This window comes from Salmo salar, chromosome ssa16, assembly GCF_905237065.1.
Source record: "Salmo salar chromosome ssa16, Ssal_v3.1, whole genome shotgun sequence".
Classification (NCBI taxonomy): Eukaryota; Metazoa; Chordata; class Actinopteri; order Salmoniformes; family Salmonidae; genus Salmo; species Salmo salar.
The window spans coordinates 63,335,930-63,363,400 of NC_059457.1; the positions used below are offsets into that span (position 1 = coordinate 63,335,930).

The 27,471-nt window shown below is 41.2% G+C and overlaps 2 protein-coding genes and 1 long non-coding RNA gene across 3 annotated transcripts in view; 2 read left to right on the top strand and 1 right to left on the bottom strand.

Moving 5' to 3' along the window:
• Positions 1-245: 245 nt before the first annotated feature.
• On the top strand, positions 246-10,544 carry LOC106574315 (carboxypeptidase B2 (plasma)). Its single transcript, XM_014150153.2, has 11 exons — positions 246-433; positions 1,301-1,376; positions 1,609-1,733; positions 2,052-2,160; positions 2,515-2,616; positions 2,745-2,852; positions 3,092-3,202; positions 3,741-3,831; positions 4,205-4,407; positions 5,773-5,857; positions 8,837-10,544. Exons 1-11 carry the CDS (start codon positions 357-359, stop codon positions 9,031-9,033), a joined length of 1,284 nt encoding a protein of 427 aa, XP_014005628.1. The 5' UTR covers positions 246-356; the 3' UTR covers positions 9,034-10,544.
• Positions 10,545-20,059: 9,515 nt separating this feature from the next.
• On the bottom strand, positions 20,060-20,890 carry LOC106574381 (uncharacterized). Its single transcript, XR_001321532.2, has 2 exons — positions 20,785-20,890; positions 20,060-20,558 (listed from the first exon to the last, which is right to left on the bottom strand). It is a non-coding gene; the product is annotated as an uncharacterized lncRNA (long non-coding RNA).
• A 50-nt stretch (positions 20,891-20,940) lies between these two features.
• Positions 20,941-27,471, top strand: part of LOC106574314 (transmembrane protein 163) — a 46,540-nt gene continuing 40,009 nt past the window's right edge. The window contains exons 1-2 of the mRNA XM_014150152.2: positions 20,941-21,262; positions 22,264-22,383. Coding sequence (XP_014005627.1) covers positions 21,085-21,262; positions 22,264-22,383 — 298 coding nt within the window. The 5' untranslated portion in view covers positions 20,941-21,084. The remainder of the gene's footprint in view (positions 21,263-22,263; positions 22,384-27,471) is intronic.

A 27,471-nucleotide genomic window follows, 5' to 3' on the forward strand; every position in this document is an offset into this window, starting at 1 on the left:
GTATATACAATATTCTGTAGACCTACTAAAGCAAATAGTAGGCCTTGCTAAAGAAATTCTTTTCTGGCTAAAGGCAGTTCCAGGATAAAGTTTAAACCCAAATAAATTACAATAAATCATTTCAAGATGTGGAAAGGTTTTAAAAGAAAGACCTATATTATTGAATCTTTTTTTGGGGGGGGGAATCATGGTGTATTAAACAGCTCACTGTTATTGTAAAGCAGCCCAAAGCCCTCCTCAAAAAAGTAAAGTTTAACTTAGACTTTACTCTGGCTAAATCAACACAGATCTCTCTCTCTCTCTCTCTCTCTACCATGTTAACCAAACATCTTGCATAAGTTTTGGACACATTAAACATGAAGGCTCTTCTAATATGGGCTGTTTTGCTGAACTTTTACAAACTCCTTAAGACAGGTGACTGCGCTTCAACACAGTAAGTTTCCCACAGTAAACATTATCATAATTGTTTAGGAGACTTTGCTTAACCTAAATGAAAAATAGATGCGTTTGATTGACATATCCAAAAGGACCACCACATGATAATGTTTACTCTTTCCACTGTACATCCTCCTACATGTTTTCTGTATTTTATTTAAAGTAGAATTGAAGTGATCATTGGCATGAAGTTGACATCATTGACATGATTTAAGGAATTCACATTCACAAGAATTCATGAGATGACAGGATAAATCTAAACCCATGTATTTGCTATAATACAGAACTGTAATGAATTACAAACTATATGAATCTGTGAAGGATAACACTTCAATTTGGTCAATTTGCCTTTGGCTCAACTTAGTCCAAGCCAAACATTTTGACTATGTTAGCCCACACAGCTTCAAGGATGCACTTTCATGCTAGGTTTAAGACCTCATATTTAAGCTTATAGAGACCCCAACTGGTGTATAGAATAATCTCAAAATGATCTACTTTGGTTTAGATACAAGCATCATGAAACCTGTAACCTAATAAATTAATTTGACTTGGTGAAATCTTTATTTTATTTTTTTTACAAACTTGCTTACCACTTTTTTCATGTGGTTTATTCCTTCACAGACTCCATGAAATGATGTCCTCTTCCTAAATATTTGGTCAAATTATTAATTTTGTGTATGGTTTCCTAGAAACAAGGGTGGCTCAACTTACCTCTTTGGCTCAACTTACCTCACTCTCCTCTACATCTCAATAGTCTAGTGACCTCTCCTCATCTCCTTTCCTATGTGCAGATGAAGAGGAGACGAGGAAAGGAAGCCACATAAGACTATTGAGACCTAGCCTATTTTTCCTTTGTCTTTCACAGTGACCAAGTACTCTCAATCCAAGTCACAACACATCAACAAGCAGATATTGTGAGGAACATATCCAGCCAATATGAGGTACAATAATGATGTGATAATAAACTAATAATTATCTTCTGTTTTAAAAAAAAACATTTCACTTCACTGGTCTTAAACCAAGAACATTGTGCCAATTACTATTTTTGTTTCTGTACTAGGTTACGGTGTGTTGTTTTCAGACTTCATATTACTCACAATTAGGATACATTCTTTAAAGTTTATTCATGCATTTGTGTGTGTATGAACATGTGTGTTTGTGTGTGTCTCCCAGACAGTTTTGTGGTCACCTGCTTCACCTGAGTACATCGGAGCACACACTGAGGTGCACCTATTTGTTCCTGCCAACAACTTGGGGACTGTCACAGACCTGCTGCAGACACACCACCTAACACACCAGTATGTCATGTGATTAATACTCATATTTTAGTGACACTAGCAACGTTAACACAACACCTAACTGCCTCATCAAGAAGTTCAGTTTTATTGGCTTAATGGCTAAGGTGTTGGGTTTACAGTAGCAAGAGCTTGAGTTCAAGCCCCGGTTTGGACTACCAGCCGACTTCGCTTTAATTTCAATATTGATTTTGTTATGTTATGCCCATATTAAGGTCATATCCATGATATTGAATAAGCTATCAGTATTATGAAATGCATATAGAATGTTTTTAATAGTTCAGAGAAATCCCCAAGAGCAAGAATGTGTGTTTGTTTCAGAGTGCTACTGGACAACACAAAGGAACTGATCGAGATGCAGACCAGGAATGAATCATCGGACCCTAGAAGCAGTGCATCTTATTATGAGAGATACCATTCTCTGGAGGACGTAAGATACCGGATTGTGTCTTGTCATTACCTAATGTTATTAACATAACCGTAATGTAATGTAACATTAACATAATCTCAATGTAACATCCCATTAACATTACTTTAAAGTCACAACCTTTTCTGGGCCCGTATTCATACAGCGTCTCAGCGTAAGAGTGCTGATCTAGGATCATTATGATGCCTTTTAGATAATAATGAATAACATTGTATGGCCAGGGGCAGCTAGTCCTAGATCAGTTCTACTACTGTGAAACACTTTATGAATACAAGGCCCTGGTCATTTGTGGTCCCAGCTGCTAGATATCAAGTATGTATTTATTATCAAAATGTTAACATGCTGTCTCTTTTATAGATATACTATTGGATCAACAAGACTGCCCAGGAACACCCAGACATGGTCAAAGCCATCCTGATTGGCTCATCATATGAAAAACGCCCACTTTACGTTCTCAAGGTTCCCCAAGCTGTCTTTTTAGCAATGATTTTTAGCAATGATGTCATTGTCATAGTCATTTTATACAAGCGACAGTCACATCCTCATCATCTGATCAAATGATTGCATTTCTCTGATGTCTTTTTCAGTTGTCTGGACGACAAGAGAGAGCTGAAAAGAGAGCAATATGGATTGACTGTGGCATTCATGCTAGAGAGTGGATCTCCCCAGCTTTCTGCCTGTGGTTTGTGCAATATGTCAGTACCTTTTTCCTAAAATCCCGATTCTCTACCAACTTATACTCTATCTATTCTGATAGGCCATACTGTATACATATTTGGTTATATAGCATCTTCATAACTCATTGGTTATGAAGTATGATTGAAAATGTTTATGATGGCTCTGGAATTGTATTAGATCGTATTGATCACTATTTTGATTTGGAACATAGACAGCTATATTAAACTGTTGACTCTTCCTTGTGCTCTTTCCTCAGTCCTTGAATTTCTATAATCAAAACAATGACATCACTGAGATGCTGAACAGTATGGACATCTATGTGCTGCCTGTCATGAACCCGGATGGATACAAGTACACATGGACAACGGTAAAGAATAAGACAATAAGAAATTGAGTCAGTGGTTGCGTTCCGGGACGACAACATTGCAGACATGGTATTGACCAATAGTTGTGTGCCAGCTCATCGACTGCGCAGTCGTGCGTCAGATTGCTATATGATGTGGTTAGCTCATATGATAAACACCGATCCAGTGAGATCTGGCATGAGTCTGCAATGTCAGTCTGGAATGCTGCCAGTGCCTTCAAATATGTCAATCTGAGCCACACAAAAAGTGGGCACTGTGCATCATATGGACATACTTAGTGCATATGAATGATCTATGAGCCAAGATCCATGATTTAACAAATAAATCATTTTTAACACACAGATCCATTCCACTCACTCCTAAACAACTCAACTTTATTCTGCATAATGTATATACAGATTGTCATAGATTTTATATTTTGTGAGTTTACGTCAGTGTACGTTTTATGAGTATATGGCAGTAGGCTATATGTTTTGAGTGGATACAGTATGTCAGTATTTGTTTTGTGATTATACTGTGTGTGCTCCTTTATTTGACCAGAACCGAATGTGGAGAAAGAATCGTTCCTCGAGCAAGGAAAGCAACTGTGTTGGAACCGACCTCAATAGAAACTTTGACGCAAACTGGTGCAGTAAGTCTGAAATGGAAACTGAACTGGCAGCTTGAGGGCTACTGGTCTCTGATCCCACATACAAACTACTGCCGTTGTTCCCTTGAACTCTTATCCCTAAAATTGCTCTCCATCCAGGGGCGTTGCACAGCAACTGACTCTGTGTCGCTCAACGTGTGTATGTGTGTGTGTGTGTGTGTGTGTGTGTGTGTGTGTGTGTGTGTGTGTGTGTGTGTGTGTGTGTGTGTGTGTGTGTGTGTGTGTGTGTGTGTGTGTGTGTGTGTGTGTGTGTGTGTGTGTGTGTTTGTTTCTGGGGGTGTTGGGAATAAGGCAGAAGATGACTTTGCGTTCTAACCAAATGGAAAATAAAAGCTCTATTATATTCCCTCTGCAGCAAAGGGAGCCTCCAACAGGCCCTGTGATGAGATATATTGCGGCCAGTTCCCAGAGTCGGAGCCTGAGGCAGAAGCCGTGGCTAACTTCTTGCGCAGCCATAAAGACTCGGTAAAGCTCTATCTCTCCATCCATTCCTATGGTCAGATGCTACTCTTCCCATACTCCTGCTCCAATGAGGAGGTGCCTAACCACGCCGAGTTGGTGAGTTGATGGGAGAGATGAATGGGCGGATGAAATCTAGGGATCACATATTAGGCATACATTTTTAGTTGATCAAGGTGTTTGTAAGAAGCTAATTAGGCCAATATTCTGTATAATTAGCCATTTATTAAGCCTTTTCAGGGTTTTCCTATTCACACAAACAATAAATGGCTAATAGTACCTGAAATGGCATAAGTTGCTACTTATAAATGCCTATATGGTGATCCATATACTGGTTTTTGAACAGTCAGTAAATATCATTACCCCAAAAAATGCTACCCTCCCCTGGTATTGGTAATGGTGAGAGGTTAGCATGTCTTGTGGGTGTCTTTGTGCCTCTAACTTTCTCAATCATCATTATTCACGATTTATTCAGGCTTATCCGTAATTATGGTAATCAAGTGTTCAGAAATATTATTCTTATTTACAATCAAAGTGACTCCAAAATGACACTACATTATTTACCATTAATTTCTATTGGGCACAAAATAATCTTTAACGCATCCCACAAGTTTGTAAAGTCTATAGCTTGACCAAGTCATTTCGTGCTGGGAATTTGGGACCAAATACTAAGCTTTTGTATAAGGGCACAAGGCGAGACCCAAATGCAGACACAGGAGGCAGGTGGTTGAGCTCTGATATTTATTATACCATAAGGGTTAGGCAAAAGACAGGTCGGGGACAGGCGAGAGTTCATAAACCAGGTCACAGTCCAAACAGTACCAGGCGATAGGCAGGCTCGAGGTCAGGACAGGCAGGGGTTCAGTGAACAGGTCCAAGTCCAAACAGTACAAGGGGATAGGCAGGCTCGAGGTCAGAACAGACAGAGTGGTCAGGCAGGCGGATACGGCGTCAGGACAGGCAAGGGTCAAAATCCAGGAGGGCTAGGAAAAAACAGAGACTGGGGAAAAATAGGCGCTAGGAGAACCGCTGGTTGACTTAGCAAAACAAGACGAACTGGCACAGAGAGACAGGAAACACAGGGATAATAAATACACCGGGACTAATGGGGAAAACAGGAGACACCTGGAGGTGGGTGGAGACAATCACAGACAGGTGAAACAGATCAGGGCTTGACATTTTGACTACTTTAATACACATAAGTGAATTTGTCCAAACACTTTTGGTTCCCTAAACTATGTACAAAAAGTGCTGTAATTACCCTCAAATTAAAGGTGACAGTCTGCACTTTAACATCATAGTCATTGTATCATTTCAAATTCAAAGTGCTGGAGTACAGAGCCAAAACAGCAACAAAAATGTGTCACTGTCCAAATACTTTTGGACCTCACTGTATATAATCAACAACAAAAAAATGTACTTTATTTTTTTTAATTAACTGTGTTCCATTGTTTTTTTTAACAGTTTGAGCTTGTACAGGAGGCAGCCATGAAAATCAGAAGATACTACAGGAACAACTACAAATATGGCGCATCAGCAAATACAATATGTGAGTCAGTCTTCATCAGAGTTGGGGTCAATTCCATTTTATATTTTGTCAACTCAGGAAGCATTGGAATGAATGAATTGACCCCAACCCTGGTCTCCATCAAAAACAACATTGTGATACTCACATAATTTTGTCTGTATCACATAGGTTGGAGAGGCAGGCAGCAAGGTTCAGACAAACCCCCACTGTTGCAAACCAAATGATGGCTAGAAGCATGGGGAAATAATGTTTAGATGCTTTTTTCCAGTGGCGATTAGGTTTATGAATTGCCTGGCTGGGCTGTGGGACAGTGGATGCACATTGATAATTCAAACGGAAATGTTAACAGGCATTACCCGGGAATTATTGTGAATAACTCCTGGCTATCAGCATCCAGGATTCAAATATACCATCTAATACAACCTGGTCTCAGAGCATTTCGTATTATTCTGTATGTAAATCCGTTAGTATGATATGTTACTTTTCATATAGTATGTATTCAGTTGTGGATGTCCATCACCCAATTCATATAATATGTTACGAATTACAATTCGTATTACACTAAACAAAAATATAAAACGCAACAATTTCAAAGATTTTACTCAGTTACGGTTTCTATAAGGAAATCAGTCATTGTAAATAAATTCATTAGGCCCTAGTCTATGGATGACTGGGAATACAGATATGCATCTGTTGGTCACAGATACCTTAAACAAAAAAAAGGTAGGGGCATAGATCAGAAAACCAGTCAGCATCTGGTGTGACCACCATTTGCCTCATGCAGTGCAACACATCTCCTTCACATAGAGTTGATCAGGCTGTTGATTGTGGCCTGTGGAATATTGTCCCACTCCTCTTCAAAGGCTGTGCGAAGTTTCTGGATATTGGCAGGAACTGGAATGCACTGTCGTACAAGTCGATGGGGGACATGTCTGGTGAGTACGCAGGCCATGGAAAAACTGGGACATTTTCAGCTTCCAGGAATTGTGTACAGATCCTTCCGACATTGGTCGAGGCATTATCATCCTGTAACTTGAGGTGATGGTGATGGATAAATGGCACGACAATGGACCTCAGGATCTCGTCACGGTATCTCTGTGCATTCAAACTGCCATAGATAAAATGCAATTGTGTTCATTGTCCGTAGCTTATTCCTGCCCATACCATAACCCCACCACCACCATGGGGCACTCTGTTTACAACGTTGACGTCATCAATCCGGTCGCCCACACAGTGCCATACACGCTGTCTGCCATCTGCCCAGTACAGTTGAAACTGGGATTCATCCCAAACCATCTCAATTAGGTTGAGGTCAGGTGATTGTGGAGGCCAGGTCATCTGATGCAGCACTCCATCACTCTCCTTCTTGGTCAAATAGCCCTTACACAGCCTGGAGGTGTGTTTTGGGTCATTGTCCTGTTGAAAAGCAAATGATAGTCCCACTAAGCGCAAACCAGATGGGATGGCATATCGCTGCAGAATGCTGTGGTAGCCATGCAGGTTAAGTGTGCCTTGAATTCTAAATAAATCACAGTGTCACCTGCAAATCACCATCACACCTCCTCCTCCATGCTTCACCGTGGGAACCACACATGCGGAGATTATCTGTTCACCTACTCTGCGTCTCACAAAGACACGGCGGTTGGAACCAAAAATCTCAAATTTGGACTCAGCAGACCAAAGGACGGATTTCCACTGGTCTAATGTCCATTGCTAATTTTTCTTGGCCCAAACAATTCTCTTCTTCTTATTGGTGGCCTTTAGTAGTGGTTTCTTTGCAGCAATTCGACCATGAAGGCCTGATTCATACAGTCTCCTCTGAACAGTTGATGTTGAGATGCGTTTGTTACTTGAACTCTGTGAAGCATTTATTTGGGCTGCAATCTGAGGTGCAGTTAACTCTACTGAACTTATCCTCTGCAGCTGCACCAGAGGTAACTCTGGGTCTTCCTTTCATGTGGCGGTCCTCATGAGAGCCAGTTTCATCATAGCGCTTGATGGTTTTTGCGACTGCACAACCTTCATGTCTTAAAGTAATGATGGACTGTCGTTTCTCTTTGCTTATTTGAGCTGTTCTTGCCATAATATGGACTTGTTTTTTTACCAAATAGGGCTGTCTTCTGTATACCACCCCTACCTTGTCACAGCATAACTGATTGGCTCAAACGCATTAAGGAGGAAAGAAATTCCACAAATTAACTTTTAACAAGGCACACCAGTTAATTGAAATGCATTCCAGGTGACTACCTCATGAAGCTGGTTGAGAGAATGCCAAGAGTGTGCAAACCTGTCATCAAGGCAAAGGGTGGCTACTTTGAGGAATCTCAAATATAAAATATATTTAGATTTGTTAAACACTTTTTGTTACTACATGATTCCATATGTGTTATTTCATAGTTTTGATGTCTTCACTATTATTCTGCAATGTAGAAAATAGTAAAAATAAAGATAGACCCTTGAATGAGTAGGTGTGTCCAAACCTTTGACTGATTCTGTATGTTACAAATTTGCAAAAGGTACAATATATTACGAATGTGCAAATGTACAACGTTTTTTGATTTAGGTTGAGGTTAAGGTTAGAGTTAGGGGAAGGGTTAGCTAACATGCTAAGTAGTTGCAAAGTAGCAAAAACGTAGTAAGTAGTTGAAAAGTTTCTCATTAGCTAAAAATGCTAAAGTTCCCCATGATGAGATTCAAACTCGCAACCTTTTGGTTGCTAGATGTTCGCGTTGCACGCCCACCAATCCACCCTGACCAACCATTCTACTTTCGTTTTTGTATTAAGCAACCATTGCTCTTATGTAACCATACCAAATGCAACATATCATACTAATTTGAGTGTCCTGGATTTACATTTACTATGTTACGAATAGTCTATGAGACCAGGCTGTTTCAATGAAATGCTGACAATTGCTTTGTAAAGCTGTTATTATTTATTGCTTTATAAACGGTCACTACAAAACAAGTTAAATTCTTTGTTCTTCCTTCGTCCTTCTACAGACTTAGCCCCTGGAGGTTCTGACGACTGGGCCTACAACCTGGGCATCCACTACTCCTTCACCTTTGAGCTGGAAGACCGTGGTCGATATGGTTTCCTCCTACCGCCATCATTAATCTCCAAGGCCTGCAATGAAGCCCTCCTCGCTCTTAAGAGTATCGCTCTCAGAGTCATTCAGAAAACACAACCCCAACCCTAACACGGAACCCAAACCGGCTGCGCGTGTGCGCCATGGTGCGCCATCGTGCATAAATGTATTTTGTCCCCCCACACCAAACGCTATCATGACACGCAGGTTAAAATATCAAAACAAACTCTGAACCAATTATATTAATTTGGGGACAGGTCAAAAGCATTAAACATGTACATCTAGCTTGCACTTGCTAGCTAATTTGTCCTATTTAGCTAGCTTGCTGTTGCTAGCTAATTTGTCCTGGGATATAAACATTGAGTTGTTATTTTACCGGAAATGCACAAGGTCCTCTACTCCGACAATTAATCCACATATAAAACGGTCAACCGAATTGTTTCTAGTCATTTCTCCTCCTTCCAGGCTTTTTCTTCTCTTGACTTTTTAATGCGATTGGCAACTTTCATAAATTAGGTGCATTACCGCCACTGACCTCGTTCGTCTTTCAGTCACCCACGTGGGTATAACCAATGAGGAGATAGCACGTGGGTGCCTGCTTCTATAACCAATGAGGAGATGGGAGAGGCAGGACTTGCATCTCGATCTGCGTCAGAAATAGAACTGAAATAGAATTTTAGCCCTTGGCAACGCAGACGCTCGTTAGCACGCGCGAGCAGTATGGGTGCAATAATTGAATAACATAGATTTCTACATTTATTTTGAAACGCTCGCGCATGCGACGACAGCAGTGTAGTCAGCCTGTAACCCTTTATGCCCCTGAGAAGTTGGCTGTGTATACCTGAGCAGTTTCACGTCTGATTTGGTCCAAAGTAATCCCTTTTATCAAAGTATGTTTTGTGTGCGTGTCTGTCAAACATGATTGTAAATTGTATCATCATTTTTTTTGTTTTTAAGGAGTGGGGCAGTCCCAATCATTACATAATGAGTTGTTTGTTGGAGGAGAGGAAGACGGGGGAGAGAGTGCTGAAATAGCAGTGGGTCTGATTCGAACCCATGCAGCTGCACGTTGTGTTCCATGGGCAGCGGCTTAGACCACTAGGCAAGCCTAGTGTCACCCTAGCACAGCATTCATGTTTTTGTAGTAAGTAATCATAGACACTAATGAAATCTTTCTTTCAATTCCTTATTTGTTTTATTCCAACTGTATATCCTCCTACAGTTTTGAAGCTTAAAACTATAATTGTGTTAACAGTTCTCTGTGTGTAGGCTTCTAATGGTGTAACAAGATGAATATTCCAACAGAAAACAATAATGACATTAGATATTTAAATGTTGTTGTTTTGGCCTTTTTGAGAATGCCAATTTTTTCACTGGCTTCCCTTTAGTTTGAAGCATGGCTAGAAAACGTACCATCATTGCACTGCTATGGTGACACACACATCTCAGAATAATCTTCACACAGATGTCATTGTCATATACAGACCGTATAGATAGAAAAAAGACCCCTTTATGCCATTGTTGGCTGGTCACATGTGCAAGCCGAACTGTCAAAACCGTGGTCAATCCATATGTGTCACTTCACTGTGTCCTATTAATAAATATTGACTTCAATTCTTCAATTGCATGTTTAAAGCTACGATGCACTGTGGGAAACTAAGGTTGGCAGGAGTCACAAGGTGATCAGAGTGTGTTGATTTCCTGTTCATTGTAGTTGAAGATGTAAACTAGTTCACAATAAATCACACACAGACTAGAGTAGTGCAGGGAACATACACTACATGACCAAAAGTATGTGGACAATATACTATATATACAAAATAATGGACACCCCTTCAAATTAGTGGATTTGGCTATTTCAGCTACATCCGTTGATGACCGGTGTATAAATCGAACACACCGCCATGCAATCTCCATAGACAAACATTGGCAGTAGAATGGCCTTACTGAAGAGCTCAGTGAATTTCAACGTGGCATCGTCATAGTGTAACGGCTGTCTGAGGAAGAAGTGGACCAAAATGCGGCGGAGTTAGGGTTCGTCATATTTAATTCAACGAACACTATGCAATTCACAAAAACAACAAAACTGACAGCCAACACAGTCCTGTCAGGTGCAACCACAATGACAAGAACAATTACCCACGAAACACAAAGGAAACGTAGGCAACTTATGTGTGACTCCCAATCAACCACAACCCTCTACAGCTGTGCCTGATTGGAAGTCACACGGCCAAAATCAATGAAACAATAAAAAAACACACACTCCCTTCTGCCACATCCTGACCCAACTACACCCTCAACTGGTCAGGACGTGACACATAGGATGCCACCTTTCCAACAAGTCAGTTCAAATTTATGCTATAGCTGCCCCGGTCAACTATAAGGGCTATTATTGTGAAGTGGAAATGTCTAGGAGCAACAATGGCTCAGCCGCAAAGTGGTAGGCCACACAAGCTCACAGAACGGTACCGCCGAGTGCTGAAGCGTGTAGGGCGTAAAAATCGGCTGTTCTCAGAAGAAACATCAGCACATTAATGACATCGATTTACATGGCCGAGCAGCTGCACACAAGCCTAAGATCACCATGCGCAATGCCAGGTGTTGGCTGGAGTGGTGTACAGCTCGCCGCCATTGGACTCTGGAGCAGTGGAAACGAACACATCTGGGTTTGGCTGATGCCTGGAGAACGCTACCTGCCCGAATGCATAGTGCTAACTGGAAATTTTGGTGGAGGAGGAATAATGATCTGGGGTGGTTTTTCATGGTTCGGGCTAGGCCCTTTAGTTCCTGTGAAGGGAACTAAAGGTGTGACGATCGTCGTTAAAGGTAGACCAAGGTGCAGCGTGGTTTGGGTTCATCATATTTATTTCCTTAAATGTGAACCAGCAAAATGATACAACGAACGAAAAGCTAGGCGTGCAAACACATGCAACACAAAGACAAGATCCCACAACTGATTGTGGGAAAAAGGGCTGCCTAAGTATGATTCCCAATCAGAGACAACGAATGACAGCTGCCTCTGATTGGAAACCATACTTGGCCAATCAAAGAAAAAAACAAAACATAGACATACAACACATAGAATGCCCACCCCATGTCACACCCTGACCTAACCAAACAGAGAAAAACGGCTCTCTCAGGTCAAGGCGTGACAACAGCATACAATGGCATTCTAGACGATACGGTGCTTCCAACTTTGTGGCAACAGTTTGGGGAAGGCCCTTTCCTGTTTCAGCATGACAATGCCCCCGTGCACAAAACGAGGTCCATACAGAAATGGTTTGTTGAGATAGGTGTGGAAGAACTTGGCTGGCCTGCACAGAGCCCTGACCTCAACCCCATCAAACACCTTTGGGATTAATTGGAACTCCGACTGCGAGCCAGGCCTAATCGCCCAACATCAGTGCCTGACCTCACTAATGCTCTTGTGGCTGAATGAAAGCAAGTCCCTCAGCAATGTTCCAACATCTAGTGGAAAGCCTTCCCAGAAGATTGGTGGCTGTTATCGCAGCAAAGGGGGGACCAACTCCATATTAATGCCCATGATTTTGGAATGAGATGTTCGAAAAGCAGGTGTCCACATACTTTTTATCATGTAGTCCATATCAAAGCGAGAACCTTGAAGCCCAGCAAGAAGGTTAGAGCTGGTGCTCATCATTCAGGTAACAATACAAACACACACATCAAATCTCTTACCAGAAGAAAATAAATAAAAATTCTCAGAGCTTGACACAAAAAAAGACACAAATAAAGATGAGGTTGCAAGAGAAGACAATGTCTGTCAGACTGATGTTATTGTAGCAATGTGTGCCTCAGTATATTTTCGTTTGGTGGAAGGGACCCTCTGGAGCTGCTGCAGTGTGTCTGGGGCTGCTGTGTGTTCTCCTACTGGCTGGGATCATAGGCCTATGTGTCTGCTGTGATGAGTACAACAACCTGACTAAAGAGAGAGACCAACTAGAGACCAGCCACAACAACCTGACTTAAAGAGAGCAAACCAGCTTCAGAGAGAGACAAAAAGACTGAGACCGTGGTAATTGGGTTTCTATTAGCTGATATGTTTCGACTTGAGGTTCAGCAGTAAATACATCTTCCTCTTCAAGTCAAAATGATCCTCAGCCATAATGTTTGTACCATGGTGAAGAATGCAGATATGGCTAGAAAACGTACCCCAATCCAGGGATGGAAGATCTGCCTGTACTCCTAATGATCCCATTATCCAATATGGAAAATCAAGAAGATTGAAATACTGCTAGTTCTAGCATTAGCTAGCCTAGCATGCTGATGAAAAAGACAGTTAAATAAAAAACTTGCAGTAATTCAATCTTCTTGGTTTTCCATGTCTATTCATCATGAATTGCAGTATTAGTAAGTGTTGATGATAATACTTCTAATCATACTTAATAACCATTAGTAAATATCCAATTCATTATGTGTATGTTTTCTAAATTATCTCATGAACCAATAACTAATTTACAACTGGTTTGTAATTTAAATAATAAATAATTTATAAAGTATAAAAATACAATTAACAGACACCTTAGTCATTATTTTATTATATTAAACATGACAAAATATGTTGTTACAGTGTTTATGAAAATAGTGTTTGGTGGAAATGTTTATGTTTGTGCTTTTCTAATAAACAATTTCTCTGTTCTATTCATGTGCTTTTCTAATGACCATTTTCTGTGTTCATCAGTGACTCATTGAACGAATCCTCACGATCAGTATCTGCAATTTGGCAGAACTGTACATCCAGAACCTTGTGTTGAGAAAGGGATATCTCAGTTTCTAGGTCTCAGCTTAGAGAGAAGAAGCCTTGTGAGGTATTAGGCTGTCACATGCATGACCCAGTATTGGTCGGTCACATGAAGGAAGTAAACGTTAATGATGAATTAATTATGAATGATGAATAAGCTATATCATGCAAATATAACTTGTCTGTATATAAGATAACTAACAGGACTGCCCCGGGTAGAGCTCCTGATCGACATGTGTACTTGGTGCATTGAGTTGGTTGGAACCTCTCCAGTGTGCTGATAATAAAGAATTTCTAATTTAAGATTGTCTTCGAGTGTCCCTGTGTAGGACTTCCATAATTGTTTATGAATAGCTAACTAACATTTAAACATTTAGGAATAATGATTAATACATGTCGAATTAACTATTTATTAATCCAATATCAATGCTTTATTACCAGGTGTTATTATAAAGTGCTACCAATTATGGCAGTTTTTTCAATTTCCTTAAAAGTTTATCTTTTTAAGATAAGATGTTTTCATCTGATAGCGACGCAATGCAAACACAGAGCAGTTGTACAGTTACCAGCTTCTATGTGTCAAAGTCAGGGGGACTGGAGACAGGGGCCATGTTGAACTGCCTGTCCAAATATGTCTGCATCTTCCTCCTGCTGGCCCTGTCAGGCCTATTCTTCCTGTTCCGCAACATCAATGTTCTGGAGGTGAGGAGGAAAGGTGACCTTCCCCCAGAAAGTCCTTGCTTCCATCACTATCTTTCTTCCATCACTATCCACATTAGTTTACCACCCTTTCACCTTTAGTGACCTCTACTCTCCCACACAGTGGAAGCTCAACTGCACCTTGGACATGTGTAGCATCCACTCAATGGGCCCTATTCTCCTGGACCGCAAGCGGTGCTTCTGTAGCGGGGGACCAGCTGGAGGCTCTTGTCATTATGAACGAGTTCCAGGGGCGACCCAAGAGCCATGGTGGGGACGTCCTGCTGGCCCAACTGCAATCCCCACAGTTGGGGTTGGGCATTGCAGGGCAGGTGCTAGACCACCGGAACGGGACCTATTCTACCATTTTTCCATTACTGTGGGAGGGGTCTGTACAGGTGGAGGTGACAGTGGTCCATCCAAGTGAGGCAGTTCATGTTTTACGACGCTTACGTGAGGAACGGACAGACCGGGTTCTTTAAAAGAGCCTATTCCGTTCTGGATTACTGTCTGAGACCACCATGTGTAACTTGTGCCTGCCGACCAACCAGCAGCCGCTGGGCAATTACACAGATCCCTGCACAGGGGAACCCTGGTACTGCAACAAGCCCTAGCAGCTGCTGAGCTGTGACACGCGGATCAGCCACTTCATGGCAGGCTACAAGAAAGATCTGATAACCAACAAAAAAGCATTGCTCTTCCAGAGGTTAGTACGGGGTAAAAAAGAATGTCTGTGGGAATGAGTGTACTGTATGTTTTATCTTGGACCTATGTTATTATACATATGAAAAATACTGCAAAGTGTGATTCAGGTGAATGGTATTGCTGTCACGCCCTGACCTGAGAGAGACGGTTTATTTCTCTATTTTGTTAGGTCAGGGTGTAGGGTGGGCATTCTATGGTTTATATTTCTATGTTTTGGCCAGGTATGGTTTCCAATCAGAGGCAGCTGCCTATCGTTGTCTCTGATTGGGAACCATACTTAGGCAGCCCTTTTTCCCTCCTTGAGTTGTGGGATCTTATTTTTGTACTGCTCGGTAAGCCTGCAAGACGTGACGGTCGTTTACCATTGTTTATTATTTAGTTTAAGTGTTCTGAGTAAAAATAAATATCAAGATGAACACTTACCACGCTGCACCTTGGTCTACTCCTTTGGACAACCGTTACAGAAGATCCCACCACCAAAGGACCAAGCAGCGTGGGCAGGATGACTGGACCTGGGAGGAAATCCTGGATGGGGCAGGACCCTGGACAAGGCCTGGGGAGTATCGCCGTCCGCAAAAGGAGATAGAGGCAGCGAAAGCGGAACGGCGAAACTGGGAGGAACAGGCAAGGCAACAACGGAAGCCTGAGAGGCAGCGCCAAATTTCTTTTTGGGGGGTGGGGGCACACGGGGAGATTGGCGAAGTCGGGGTTGAGACCTGAGCCAACTCCCCGTGCTTACCGTGGGGAGCGAGTGACCAAGCAAGCACCGTGTTATGCAGTGATGCGCACTGTGTTGCCAGTGCGCACTCACAGCCCAGTGCGCTTGGTGCAAGCTCCTCACAGTTGCCGTGCTAGAGTTGGCCGTCAGCCAGGAAGAAGTGTGCCAGCTCAGCGTTCCTGGTCTCCAGTGCGTCTCTTCGGCCCAGGTTATCCTGCGCCAGCTCAACGCACCTGAGAGAGATTGTTTATTTCTCTATTTTGTTAGGTCAGGGAGTGGGGTTCTATAGTTTATATTTCTATGTTTTGGCCAGGTATGGTTTCCAATCAGAGGCTATCGTTGTCTCTGATTGGGAACCATACTTAGGCAGCCCTTTTTCCCTCCTTGAGTTGTGGGATCTTATTTTTGTACTGCTCGGTAAGCCTGCAAGACGTGACGGTCGTTTACCATTGTTTATTATTTTGTTTAAGTGTTCTGAGTAAAAATAAATATCAAGATGAACACTTACCACGCTGCACCTTGGTCTACTCCTTTGGACAACTGTTACAATTGCTTGCTGCAGGATTTCAAACATTTAAAATGATTTTCAATCTATGCAAATAAAGTGTGACTGCCAAGTCTAGCCTTACAGCATACAGTAGGCCTAACTATCTCATATTAAAGGGATAGTGCGATATTTTGGCAATCAAGCCCTTTTTTATACTTACCCAGAGTCACATGAACTCATGGATACCACCACACGATACGTATTACACATGATATGTATGTCTCACAAATGCAACTTCGATTCAATACAACCTTTTTTTATTTCAGCTTTAATCTTTGTGTGCACTGCTTTGCCTATTCATGTTCACTTTCTCTTTAATCAATAAATAAGTCATTCATTTATAAAGCTATCACTTGTAATTTCATTGTGAGCCTTTATTTCCCAATTTCAGTGTAAATCTAATGTCAGTAATTTTATTTTGTGTGGGTTTGTTTTGATTCAACTGTAAGCCAACATGACTTAAAACCATTTGTGAATATTTTGTTAATTGTGGACAAACCTGCAAAAGAGAGACGAACTACAGAAGTTATAACAGTTATTCCTGTTCCTAGACACTGACAATACATATACCCACATATAGTAAAACCTTTCAGTATAGAACACTGTGTGCTATGAACATGATCATAACATCAATCTGCTTCGGAAAAAACCCAGTGTTTAATAATAATGCTTTTACACATCCTCTAAAGGGGTGATACAGCATATCCTCAGAGCAAGGGGAATGATGATGCAGGGTCATAGCTCGTGTTGAGTATCCTATTTGTAAACCCATTTAATAACCAGACCTTCATACAACCTTGCTGTGCTGAATTATTGACGTACAATCGAACATGCTGCTATATGCTGCCATACGCTGCCAGCACGCCCACAATCGAGTCACAATGAGTGGCCTAAGCGACACGCGGCATTTTACCGCTATCTAGTGTACGTGCGCTGTCGCTTGTGGGCGTGCTGGCAGCACTTGCGATTGTATGTCAAGAATTCAGCATAGCATGTTTGTATGAAGGTCTGGTTATTAAATGGGTACATAGTTCAATAGTAATATACTCTGAAACGCTCTGGTGACAAACACACTTTGCTGCCCTGTTTCCAATTGTCCACATGGCTGGGAGAACCTATTCAACTAAGTAAATACATTTCGAAAGTGTAAAACAACCGATCTATTAGCTAACTAGCTACAGTGCTGTCTAACTCAAATGAGCTAGCTAGTTGGCTAGCTAGCTATCTAACCAACTTCACATACTGTATAGATAGCTAGCTAAGTGAATGAAATATCAGTATATCACCATCTACCTAACTTCATATTAGCTAGCTATCTTGATGTATTTATCACTAAAAAACAAACCCCAAATGCATTTGTAGCTAGCTAGCTAGTTAACAGCCATGGTGGAGGGTGAAAGGATAGCAGCCCCAACTGTCAGTGAGAGTAGGCTATTCTGGATAAGGCAGGCACTTTTGTGTAGTTCCTGTCCCTAGAAGTGAGGATTGAGATAATAGTAACATAATATTCAGTGTGGTGTAATTTGACTATAATGAAGTCTGTTTCTTGTGAGGTTTCCTGTCCTCAGATAAAGAGAGCTATGAAAGCCTGTCTATATATGAAGAGGTCCCCAGTTGTCCTGGGGACTCCAAGGGGTGCACGTTTTTGTCTTAGCACTGCACAGCTGATTCAAATGATCAACTCATCATCAAGCTTCAAGTGGTATTTATGTATTCATTTGTGACGCTATCCTTGATATGATCCTGTTATTGTCACATGCACATATGTGGCCATGCATCTATCAATCCAATGTTATCATGATTTGTTATCAGGGATATTAAACTTTAGTAATCCACAATGACCTGGTGATGTAAAACTCTAATAATTACATTGTCTTCCATATTCCTACAGATACCTTGTAACTGGAGATTCCTTCAAAGCGATTGCTTACAGTTAACGTGTAGGGCACTGCAAGGTTGGGTGACCAGGGCCATCTGGGCTTGCCTCCTGGAGGAATTCAGGTGTGTGAAGGCTACCTGTGTCCTGCATAATTTCATGAGGATGGACACGAGGACCAGGAGGGGATATGCAGCCGCCGTGTGCCAGAGGAGAAGTCTGCAATATGTTTCAAGGATGGGGTACAATAATGCAGCAAGAGAGGCAATGTGTGTGCGGGAGATCTTCACCTCCTACTTCTTCGAAGAGGGTGCTGTTCCCTGGCAACACCATAGACTACACTATCCACAACCAAAGGCTCTTTTAAGAGCCATTCACATTGCAATAAGAGTATTCTTCTATTTACTTAGCTATGTCAATTGCAGTTATTCCATTTCCAGTTTCTCTCCCTTTGATTTCTACTTCTCAGGTGAGGGTGCTGTTTAGGTAAGGGTGTGATGTCTGCACAAAAACAAAACCGGCTATTTTAAAATCACACGTATTGAAAAAATGTAGAACAATTAGATACCCTATAACCCACACATACACACTCATGTATCAATCTGATTGATGGATTGTGTTGTGCAGTAAACAGGCTCAGGTTTATAACTGTGGCTCCTTCCACCTTCAAAGAATAGGCAAGAGGGCCAACCATGGAGAATAGTTAGACACTTCATTATTTCTATAACTACGCTATATTGTTTGTCCTCGTGTGTCCGTTCATGTTTTTCAGCATAAAGTACTCTGCAGCCACACACAGATTCCTGTTGAACACTGTCTCTTTAACTACCTTATTTTCTCAATAAGTCTATCTCCTTCACTTCATCCCTCTTTCCTCTTCTCCCTAAATCCTCTAGGTTATATCAGCTGTGTCGGTGAAACCCTCCCACATCTGAACTGGCTACATAGAGGGCACAGCATGATCAGAGGTGAGAGGTCACTTGGTCAGGTCAACAGGAAGTATTATTAAAGAGATGCTTTACATTGAAATACAGATAGAGATGCAGTAGACCCAGAGTTAATGATCCAAGGTCAGTTTTGCATTTCACCTCCTGATTTATGATAATGTTAGAATAAAAACAAGGCTTAAACATGCTGTCTCTCGTCTGCAGATATGTTATTATGTGAGAGGATGCCAACCCCCAGTCCCATCGTCGCCGCCTCAACTTCTGTGCCGACCAGACGCTTATGTAATTGTGATGAACTGAGAGAATATTTGGGTAGCACTAATCATTAATCATATGCTGCCTTCCCTGCTCCTATGTTCTTACCTCTTTCCCTTTGTCTTTTACACCTCTCGCCACCTCTTTCTTCCTGTTTTTATAATGCACAACAGATGTGAATTGAAGTACAGATTGAACTTGTATTTATAATATTTGTAATGCATGTATTTATAACACTTGGATAATTAACTTCTTTCAATAAAGCATTTCACATTCTCTACTGGATGAAATGCCACAACTATCCAGTGTTTATCAGATCAATGCAGATGAAGGGCATTAGATAGAGATTAACTGGTTTTAGAGTATTTACATGATGCATAGGAAGTGTAGTGTACTGTTTGAAAAAATTATATTTCTGTATATATGAATTACAAATCAGCCTTTAACTAGTTAATTCCTGTTTCTAGTCTCTTAGTTACAATGTGTAACCATTGATGTCCCAGGATCAAGATTGGTAAACACTGTTGAATTGTATAATTGTAATACATACATGCAGACACAGCATCATTCAAAGACTGGAATTTGATACTCCTGGTATTGGATATGACTGAAAAATAATGTCAGACATTCATACCTGAACTGCACCTTTACTTGCCAAGGTAGGGTACATGATAAGTGAATATACTGAATGTACAAGCTACAATGTGGGGATCTCATGCATGGTAATAACTACATGTATATACGAGTTGCATCCTTAGCACAAAGTTATATTCTACTCAATCCATAGGCTTCATTAATGTCATTCACTGTTTTGAAGTTGATACAACTGGCTATGATAGCTGAGGTTCATAGCTAGGTTCTGAACTAATATGTATACCAAACGTTTGGGTCCATAGATGGGCTAGATAGCCGATTCAGAGGCATACAGGCATTTTTATCCTCCACTGCACAATAAGCAAGAACATAGCTAGTTACTTTATTTAATCTATATGTATTGCATGGAAAATATCGGCAAGGCAAGCTTACAAATTTGTACATTCAATTTGCAGTAAATGCTTTAGCTAGCTAGATTCTTTACATCCACTGTTTCACAAGACAACAGCCTGGTTTGCTGGTTGTTTCAGGAGTCCCTAAAACATTAAACAACCAGAATTACAATTTCATACTCATGTCACAACACCCATAAAGCTAGCCAGCTAGCTGGCTAATGTTAGCTAGTTAGCTAGCTTGCTAAATCGCGATTTTCGAAAATTAACTTTATGATTAAAATATGTATAATCGTTTGTCTCTACATTAACTAACCTATTCCTGTCAACTGTACATTTTGTGCACGATTCTGACGTTTGAATCACTTACATTTGCTTCCATCCGAGTATTTTTGTCAACCATCTTCGCTGAAGAAAGTCTCCAGCCTTGGGTCGCGTAGCGTCAAATTCGTCATGGAAACCGCTCCCTATGATTGGTCATCGCCCAGCGGTCGCCGCTGGTGATTTGCATAAAGTTGGGGAAAGTTTTTATTTTTCACCGCTTAAAGGTCCCCCGCTCTCTCAGCTTTCCTTCCATTGAAATGAATGGGAAGCGGTGTTTCACCGCGCGGCATCCTGTGCTAATTGGAACCGTTTTTCAGTTGCCTAATTGGATCCGCAATTTAGAACAATGACGGACTCAACAGGCTCAGACCGGGTGAGCATCATCCTGGATCCGACTATTGTCGATCCGTCGACTGTGAACGGCCAGTGCGACCCGACAGATCAACAGCCACCCATAATCAACAGCCACCCTAAATTCAAGATGGACCAGGAGATGAAAATTAGCGATAACATGGAGGGGCAAGGTAGGCCGATATCTATGACAAATCAAACAAAAATAGAATACGCACACTATTTACACTTAGACTAGGCTACTTTAGCAGAAATATCTCCACAAACTAAACGGTCAATGCAATGCATTTGACTTACTCTGAACGCTTATGGGCTACTCCCAGCATGTCTCGAATTTCCATTATACATTGTTTTCTCTTAGCAGACTGGATACCTGAAACAATTATGGATAAGACTTTACTTGAAGGGGGTAGCCGTAACACATTTATTTAGTTTTACACTGACAGACAAGCTGCTTGATAATATCAGGGCACTAACTCCTTCACTGATCCTACACATCTAAGAAATGCATCTGAGAAGTCTCAATGACCATCATAGTATAGCCTACATGCGGACTCTCAAATGAAAATGTCCACACCCTCTAGCTCCTATACGCAATTAACCTGGTTCAAAACACATTTTAGATGACTATATGTATTTATTATGCCAATTCTGTTGCAAAATGTTTAGTCTGTTGTAAAACATTTCGCAACAGAAACCGTTTACTTCAAACTGAAAAAGTTTTGCAACGAAAAATAAGGTTTCTATTGGACAAATTCAGGTAGGTCCCTCAATTTGTTTTATTTCTTCTGTTTGCTTCCAATTGGTTCTTAAACGTAATGGTTTCTTGTTGCTAGACGTAATGAATACATCCCAGGCTCCTGAGGTTGCAGTCGGTAGGACTCAGTTAGTGACCAACTTCATTTAATGTCTAGAAGATCATTTATTTTGATGGCCCACAGTATCTCATTATCACTATTGTGAGACTGTAGTGCCAGTCCTCACACCTCTGGGCTTTCAGTAGGCTACGATCCTTCAAATTTGTGCATTGCTTCATTTTTCTTTTGTTTCAGAAACCAGGAATCTTCATGGCACATAATCATAAGTCTATTGTATGCAATGGACAAATTAGGATATGAGTACTAAAAGCGTTCTGGAATCTCAACCCTGCTTATTACTGTGTTGCTTTTGACAGGCTTACTGGAGAGCAGCATGAGGCTGAACCCCCACGAAGCTCAAAGATACCGCAAGAAAGCATTGTGGGTCTCCTGGGTTTCCATCTTTGTGACGCTGATCCTGGCAGTAGCAGCTTTCAGTGAGTATACGTTTCTTTGTTCTCTCTGAGGGAATAAGCCTGGTCCCAGATCTGTTTCTGTTACCTTGCCAACTCTGTTGCGGTGATAAGACGGCACAAACAGTTCTGGGACCAGGCTTTGAGGCAATGTCTTCCTGGTGATGATTTTTCTATGCAACAGTTCCCGGTAGACTCTGATGAACCTGTCAATTTTGCAAATCTTATGACTTATCGATAACATGTGGCTTGCTGTATGGGTATATCTACAGTAACACAATATACAGTACACATACCATATTGCACATGTTTACTAAACATACTACATGGCAAAGGTATATGTGGGCACCCATTCAAATTAGTGTATTTGACTATTTCAGCCACACTTGTTGCTGACAGGTGTATAAAATCGTGCACACAATTCTGCTGGTGGTCAAGGAGTTATTTCTAGACTGTTACTAGTTTGTTTCTGTTCAACTTTCCTCCATGTAACATTACATACATCATCTGTGGTGGACATATTGACAATAAAGCAAACAATGTTCGACTAGTTATTGAAAAGCTCAGATTTCTCTGTATCGTATTAGAATACAGTAACTTCTATAGTTCTCACAAGATCTCCTTTGTGTGATATAGCTCCACAAGGTTTCCTCAGGATGGGACCCATGTGGATAAGATGACTCCTGTTGTGCTTTGGGGTTGCAGGGTAGAGTATGGAATCAGCTTTTTTTTTCAGACAGTGTATGAATCCCAACCCCTCTTATTACAGTTCACGAGACATGCTTGTCTACTATATTTCCAAGTCAGGTCATGACTTTTTTAAATCGGACTGAGAATGTTTTGTCATTTGTGTTTTTTGGGGGGTGAAAAGAGCTGTCCACTCCATTGTAGCATAAAAGTGAAGACATCAAAATGATGAATTAACACACATGGAATCATGTATTAACCAAAAGTTAAACAAATCGAAATATATTTTATATTAGAGATTCTTCAAAGTAGCCACCCTTTGCCTTGATGACGGCTTGGCACACTCTTGGCATTCTCAACTTTTGACTGGTACAGTACGCTAACCACATGTACACACCCCTTTGCAATTCTGAATTCAATGAAAGCAAATATTGATTATTGATTGATAATATTGCATTATCACACTAGTGGTGTAGGTTAAGTAATTAATGTTATTTGACATTGAGATTAAATGGGACTATGTCTCTGCTACCCTTTTTGGAATGTTATGTGTAATCCAAAACAGATGTTTTGGTCTGCACTCTTGTGGTGGCTAATTTCTGCATTACCAAATGAGGAGAGTTACAAACTTCACATACAAGTCAGTTATACTTAAAACTACATCTTTAATAATTAAGATGCTTTTGCAAAAGCACTTGACCTTCAATGATGCCATTGAAAAGTGATTACACAAGTACAAAGATCTTTTATTCCCAAGACCGACCCCGCTCAACGGACATGACAAACAACAGATCTTAGGAACAGTTCACAAAGGTTAAGTTCTGTATGAAAGATATCTATAAAACATAGCAGACAGCAACTGCTGTATCAAGTGTTCATTGTATAGACCAGTATCTGGTCCTCCTACCCCAAACTGGAACCGTCTCTCCCTGGTACGGTATAGAACAGAACCATTAGCTCATCCAATGGCATAAATCAATTGACAACTCTAGATACTCCCATCTCAAGTAAACCCCCTCTTGACTCCACTCCTGGACAAGCTCACTGAGGGGAGTGAGCCTCCAGGTCATACACTATCCCAGGATAAGTGCAACATCTAGAGAGAGGACATACAATGGTCCCAGACACTGCCATACATCTCCTCACAACATAGAAAAGAGAGGGAGTGACTTGCGCACAGACATTGTGGAGACAAGTAATTGGTTCCCCATTAATCACGCCATCGCTTCACATGGTTTAAGAATAGGTAAAGACACATTCATATATGAAGACAATGTTTCATTCTGACTTCTCCCCTCTCTGGGCCCCAAGTGACTGAGCCCTAGCTAAGGGAAAAGTACAAATAATATTATACAAATAAAACATCTTAATTATCTATGTTACCCAACTAATTCTGATTCATCCGCCACACTGTATCAGTGTGTCTTTTCTGTGTAAGAAAAGTGACTGGCTATTATGGATATATGTAGCACCTAGGGTCTTTCTCTATACTGTAGATGTCTACCTGAACGATGGTAACTGGGGCATGCAAACAGGAAAACATTAGCATTAAGGAAACACTTTTCAACCAGCTTTTTTTGGTGCAAATTCTCTGTGAAGCGTGCAGTTGCACAAATACATTTGCCTTGGGTCATATCGATTCCTTGCTGCCCAGATCGATAGCTATGTGTTCAAGGTGATCAACGTGGAAAGCACAGCTAGCTTGCTTGTGTTATTTAATTGTCCTCTCCTTGCTGAGTCTTTGATTTCAAAGATACTTGACCACAATTAAATCACACTACGGAAATTGTATTTTCTAAGCTGCTTGTCATCTGTGACAGGTTTTAAGGGGGAGGGAGGTAGGGAAGAAAATGTGCGCCATCCAGGCTGTAGGAACAAACATTTCCCAGATCCTTCACCGTCCTCAGGATACAATTAACAAGCATTCAGTGGCACGTCGTCGGCTCTCAAATGGCAGATTAATTTGCATTCCAATTGAGGCCAGTCTCTCGCTCTCTCTCGTGTGTGTCTGTCAACTTTCTCAACTGACTGTTTTGACAATGTGATTTTTCTCCACCCCGCTCCAGGTGGAGCTACTGTTTCGCTCTTCCTGCCCCCTCATTCTTTGGATGTCATAGCATAATCCGGTTCCACAATTGCCGTGTGTGCCCTCTGAAAATGTTGTTGGATTACACTAAATAATGCCTTTTGAATTTCAATATATTTTCCTTGGTTTGCTTTACAAATACCTTTTTTCCTTTGACTGCTTTTTGGGTAGCCTGAATGTCAATTTTACAACACACACCACGTCACATTACCCAACACAGGGCTTAGTGAAATACCAGCCACATGTCACTATGCTGTCTTTTCCCTGTGTTTTGAGTGGGAGTGCCCTATCGGTCTAGGTGGTGGCTGAGTGATCAATGCCAGGCCTTACAGCCCTGAAGCAGACCCTGAATACAGATGACATCGCTCTGCATACCCTGGAGAGAGACAAAGACACAGAGATATGCACAGACGCACGCACATGCAGTTATGCACGCACACCCAACCACACAGACATACAATTGAGACGCTATATAGAACTTCAAGGCCACATGCACAGTAAAAACAAAAAGGAACACTCTAAACGAGAGAGTGGGGGAGATGCGTCACATATTCATGCATACTGAACTGTGCGTCTCTATAGGCTGGAGTGCAAGCCCCCAAAGAGTCTGCCGTCTAAAAATAAGAGCTGCAGGAGGTGCATTTTGAGAGAAAGGGGGAGGGGAGCTCTCCCTTCTCTGTTCTCACATGGACAGCAGGAGCAGGATGAGGGAGGAAGGGATGAAAGGGGAGGGAGGCTCACTGGCATTGGCCCCAACACGTGTTATTCATTGATGCCAGGCTTCCCCCAAAAGTGTACCAATTGACATTTAAATTCATATTTGATCTGTTTTTCTTTTCTTAATTTTCTTTCAATTGAGAGGCTGAATGTATCTCCCAGAGAAAGCATCCAAGTGAGCAAAACAGCGCCCCTGTAGGCCGTCTATCTGATTCTGTCGGGTCCAAATGAGTATGACATTGTTGCTGCCTGTAGCATTGAATGCAAGGGAAGCCAGAGAGCATTTGCCCTCCCTTTTTTAAAATAAAATCATTGCCAGTCAGCGTTGCGCTAAATTGACTGAGCTCAACTGTGACTGGTCCTGGCGCAAACAGAAGTGTCGAAGACAGTTTGGATTTGACTTCACACCAATCACATCACAAAAACCAAACATCATTGACAAAAAAACTGGAGTTGTTGCATCTCATTGTTTTGTTGTCCTCTGGTGGCTGGCTAGCTAAAATTGTTCCTTTCCTAAATTAGCCATGGATGGAGATGGGGATTTGGACTTGTGGTTTGACTTAATTCTCTGTAGTAGCCTATGAATATAATGGTGATTCTGATCCAACCATACATTCATATGTTGTGCCCCTGGCCTGAGAGGATGAAGTACATTCTGTAGCTAAATGTAGTAGGCTCATGTTAACCAGCTAATGTTAACCATCGTTGCCCATGAAAGAAACTAAGTGTGTAGCCTACTGTATGACAGTCAGACCATTTCGGCAACATGAAAAGAGGATGGCATTGGTGTTTCTCTACATGTATCGTGAGTCAACATGTTTTTTCTACTTACACACACAGTACTGTGGACAGCCACATCATATTTAGCTTACGTTGATTGGACTAAATTGTTTTGGCTACCTTTTTAATTGTCACTGTATTAGACTAAGCATAGGTGATTTGAGGAACTTGAAATGGTGCTGAATAGTGGAGGCAGCCCCTGTTTTCTTTGCGACTTGTGGTAACTCTCCGTGGTTCTAAATCAAGTTATTTAGTAGTCTGAAAATGTAGGAAACATTAACTTGATTGACCATGCTGTAGGTCATAACTGTTTGTTACATACAATATGCTTTGTGGACAGATTTTGCTCTCCGGTTTTGTGATGAAACAAAGTTGTGGTTTAATTTATTCTGCCACTCTGTCTTATTGTCTCTGCCTTAGGCCTACAGTATATATCATAGTGGCAAGGCATATGAACCTACAGGTTCTAGAACAAACACAAGGATCACAACACACAGGTTGTAATATTGCGTTCATGCTTGGCTTGCCCAGCAATTAATTTTTACATTTTAACCCACACGCTGCTACTGCAACAATGGTCTGTCTGGGTAGCTTCTCTGTCCAGTGTATTTTCTGACACTGCCCACTGTCCCATATTCGATCTTTGAACCTCAAAGTTCCTTTCAAAACCTAGGCAGAGCTAGCATATTTTGTTTTTTTTAAACTCTCCACTCTTGACATATTTCCTGTGACTGTGAGATGGTGTTCTCTTGGACATTTCACATGGGTATATCTTAACACTTGCATATCATATTTTTGTCAGATCTGTGATCCCTGTCAAAGAATATGCTACAAAGGATTTG

Coding starts and splice junctions, on each gene's coding strand:
- LOC106574315 (XM_014150153.2), top strand. CDS start 357: ATGAAGGCTCTTCTAATATGGGCTGTTTTGCTGAACTTTTACAAACTC. Junction 2,161..2,514: donor GATACCATTCTCTGGAGGAC/GTAAGATACCGG, acceptor TCTCTTTTATAG/ATATACTATTGGATCAACAA. Junction 4,408..5,772: donor TGCCTAACCACGCCGAGTTG/GTGAGTTGATGG, acceptor TTTTTTTAACAG/TTTGAGCTTGTACAGGAGGC.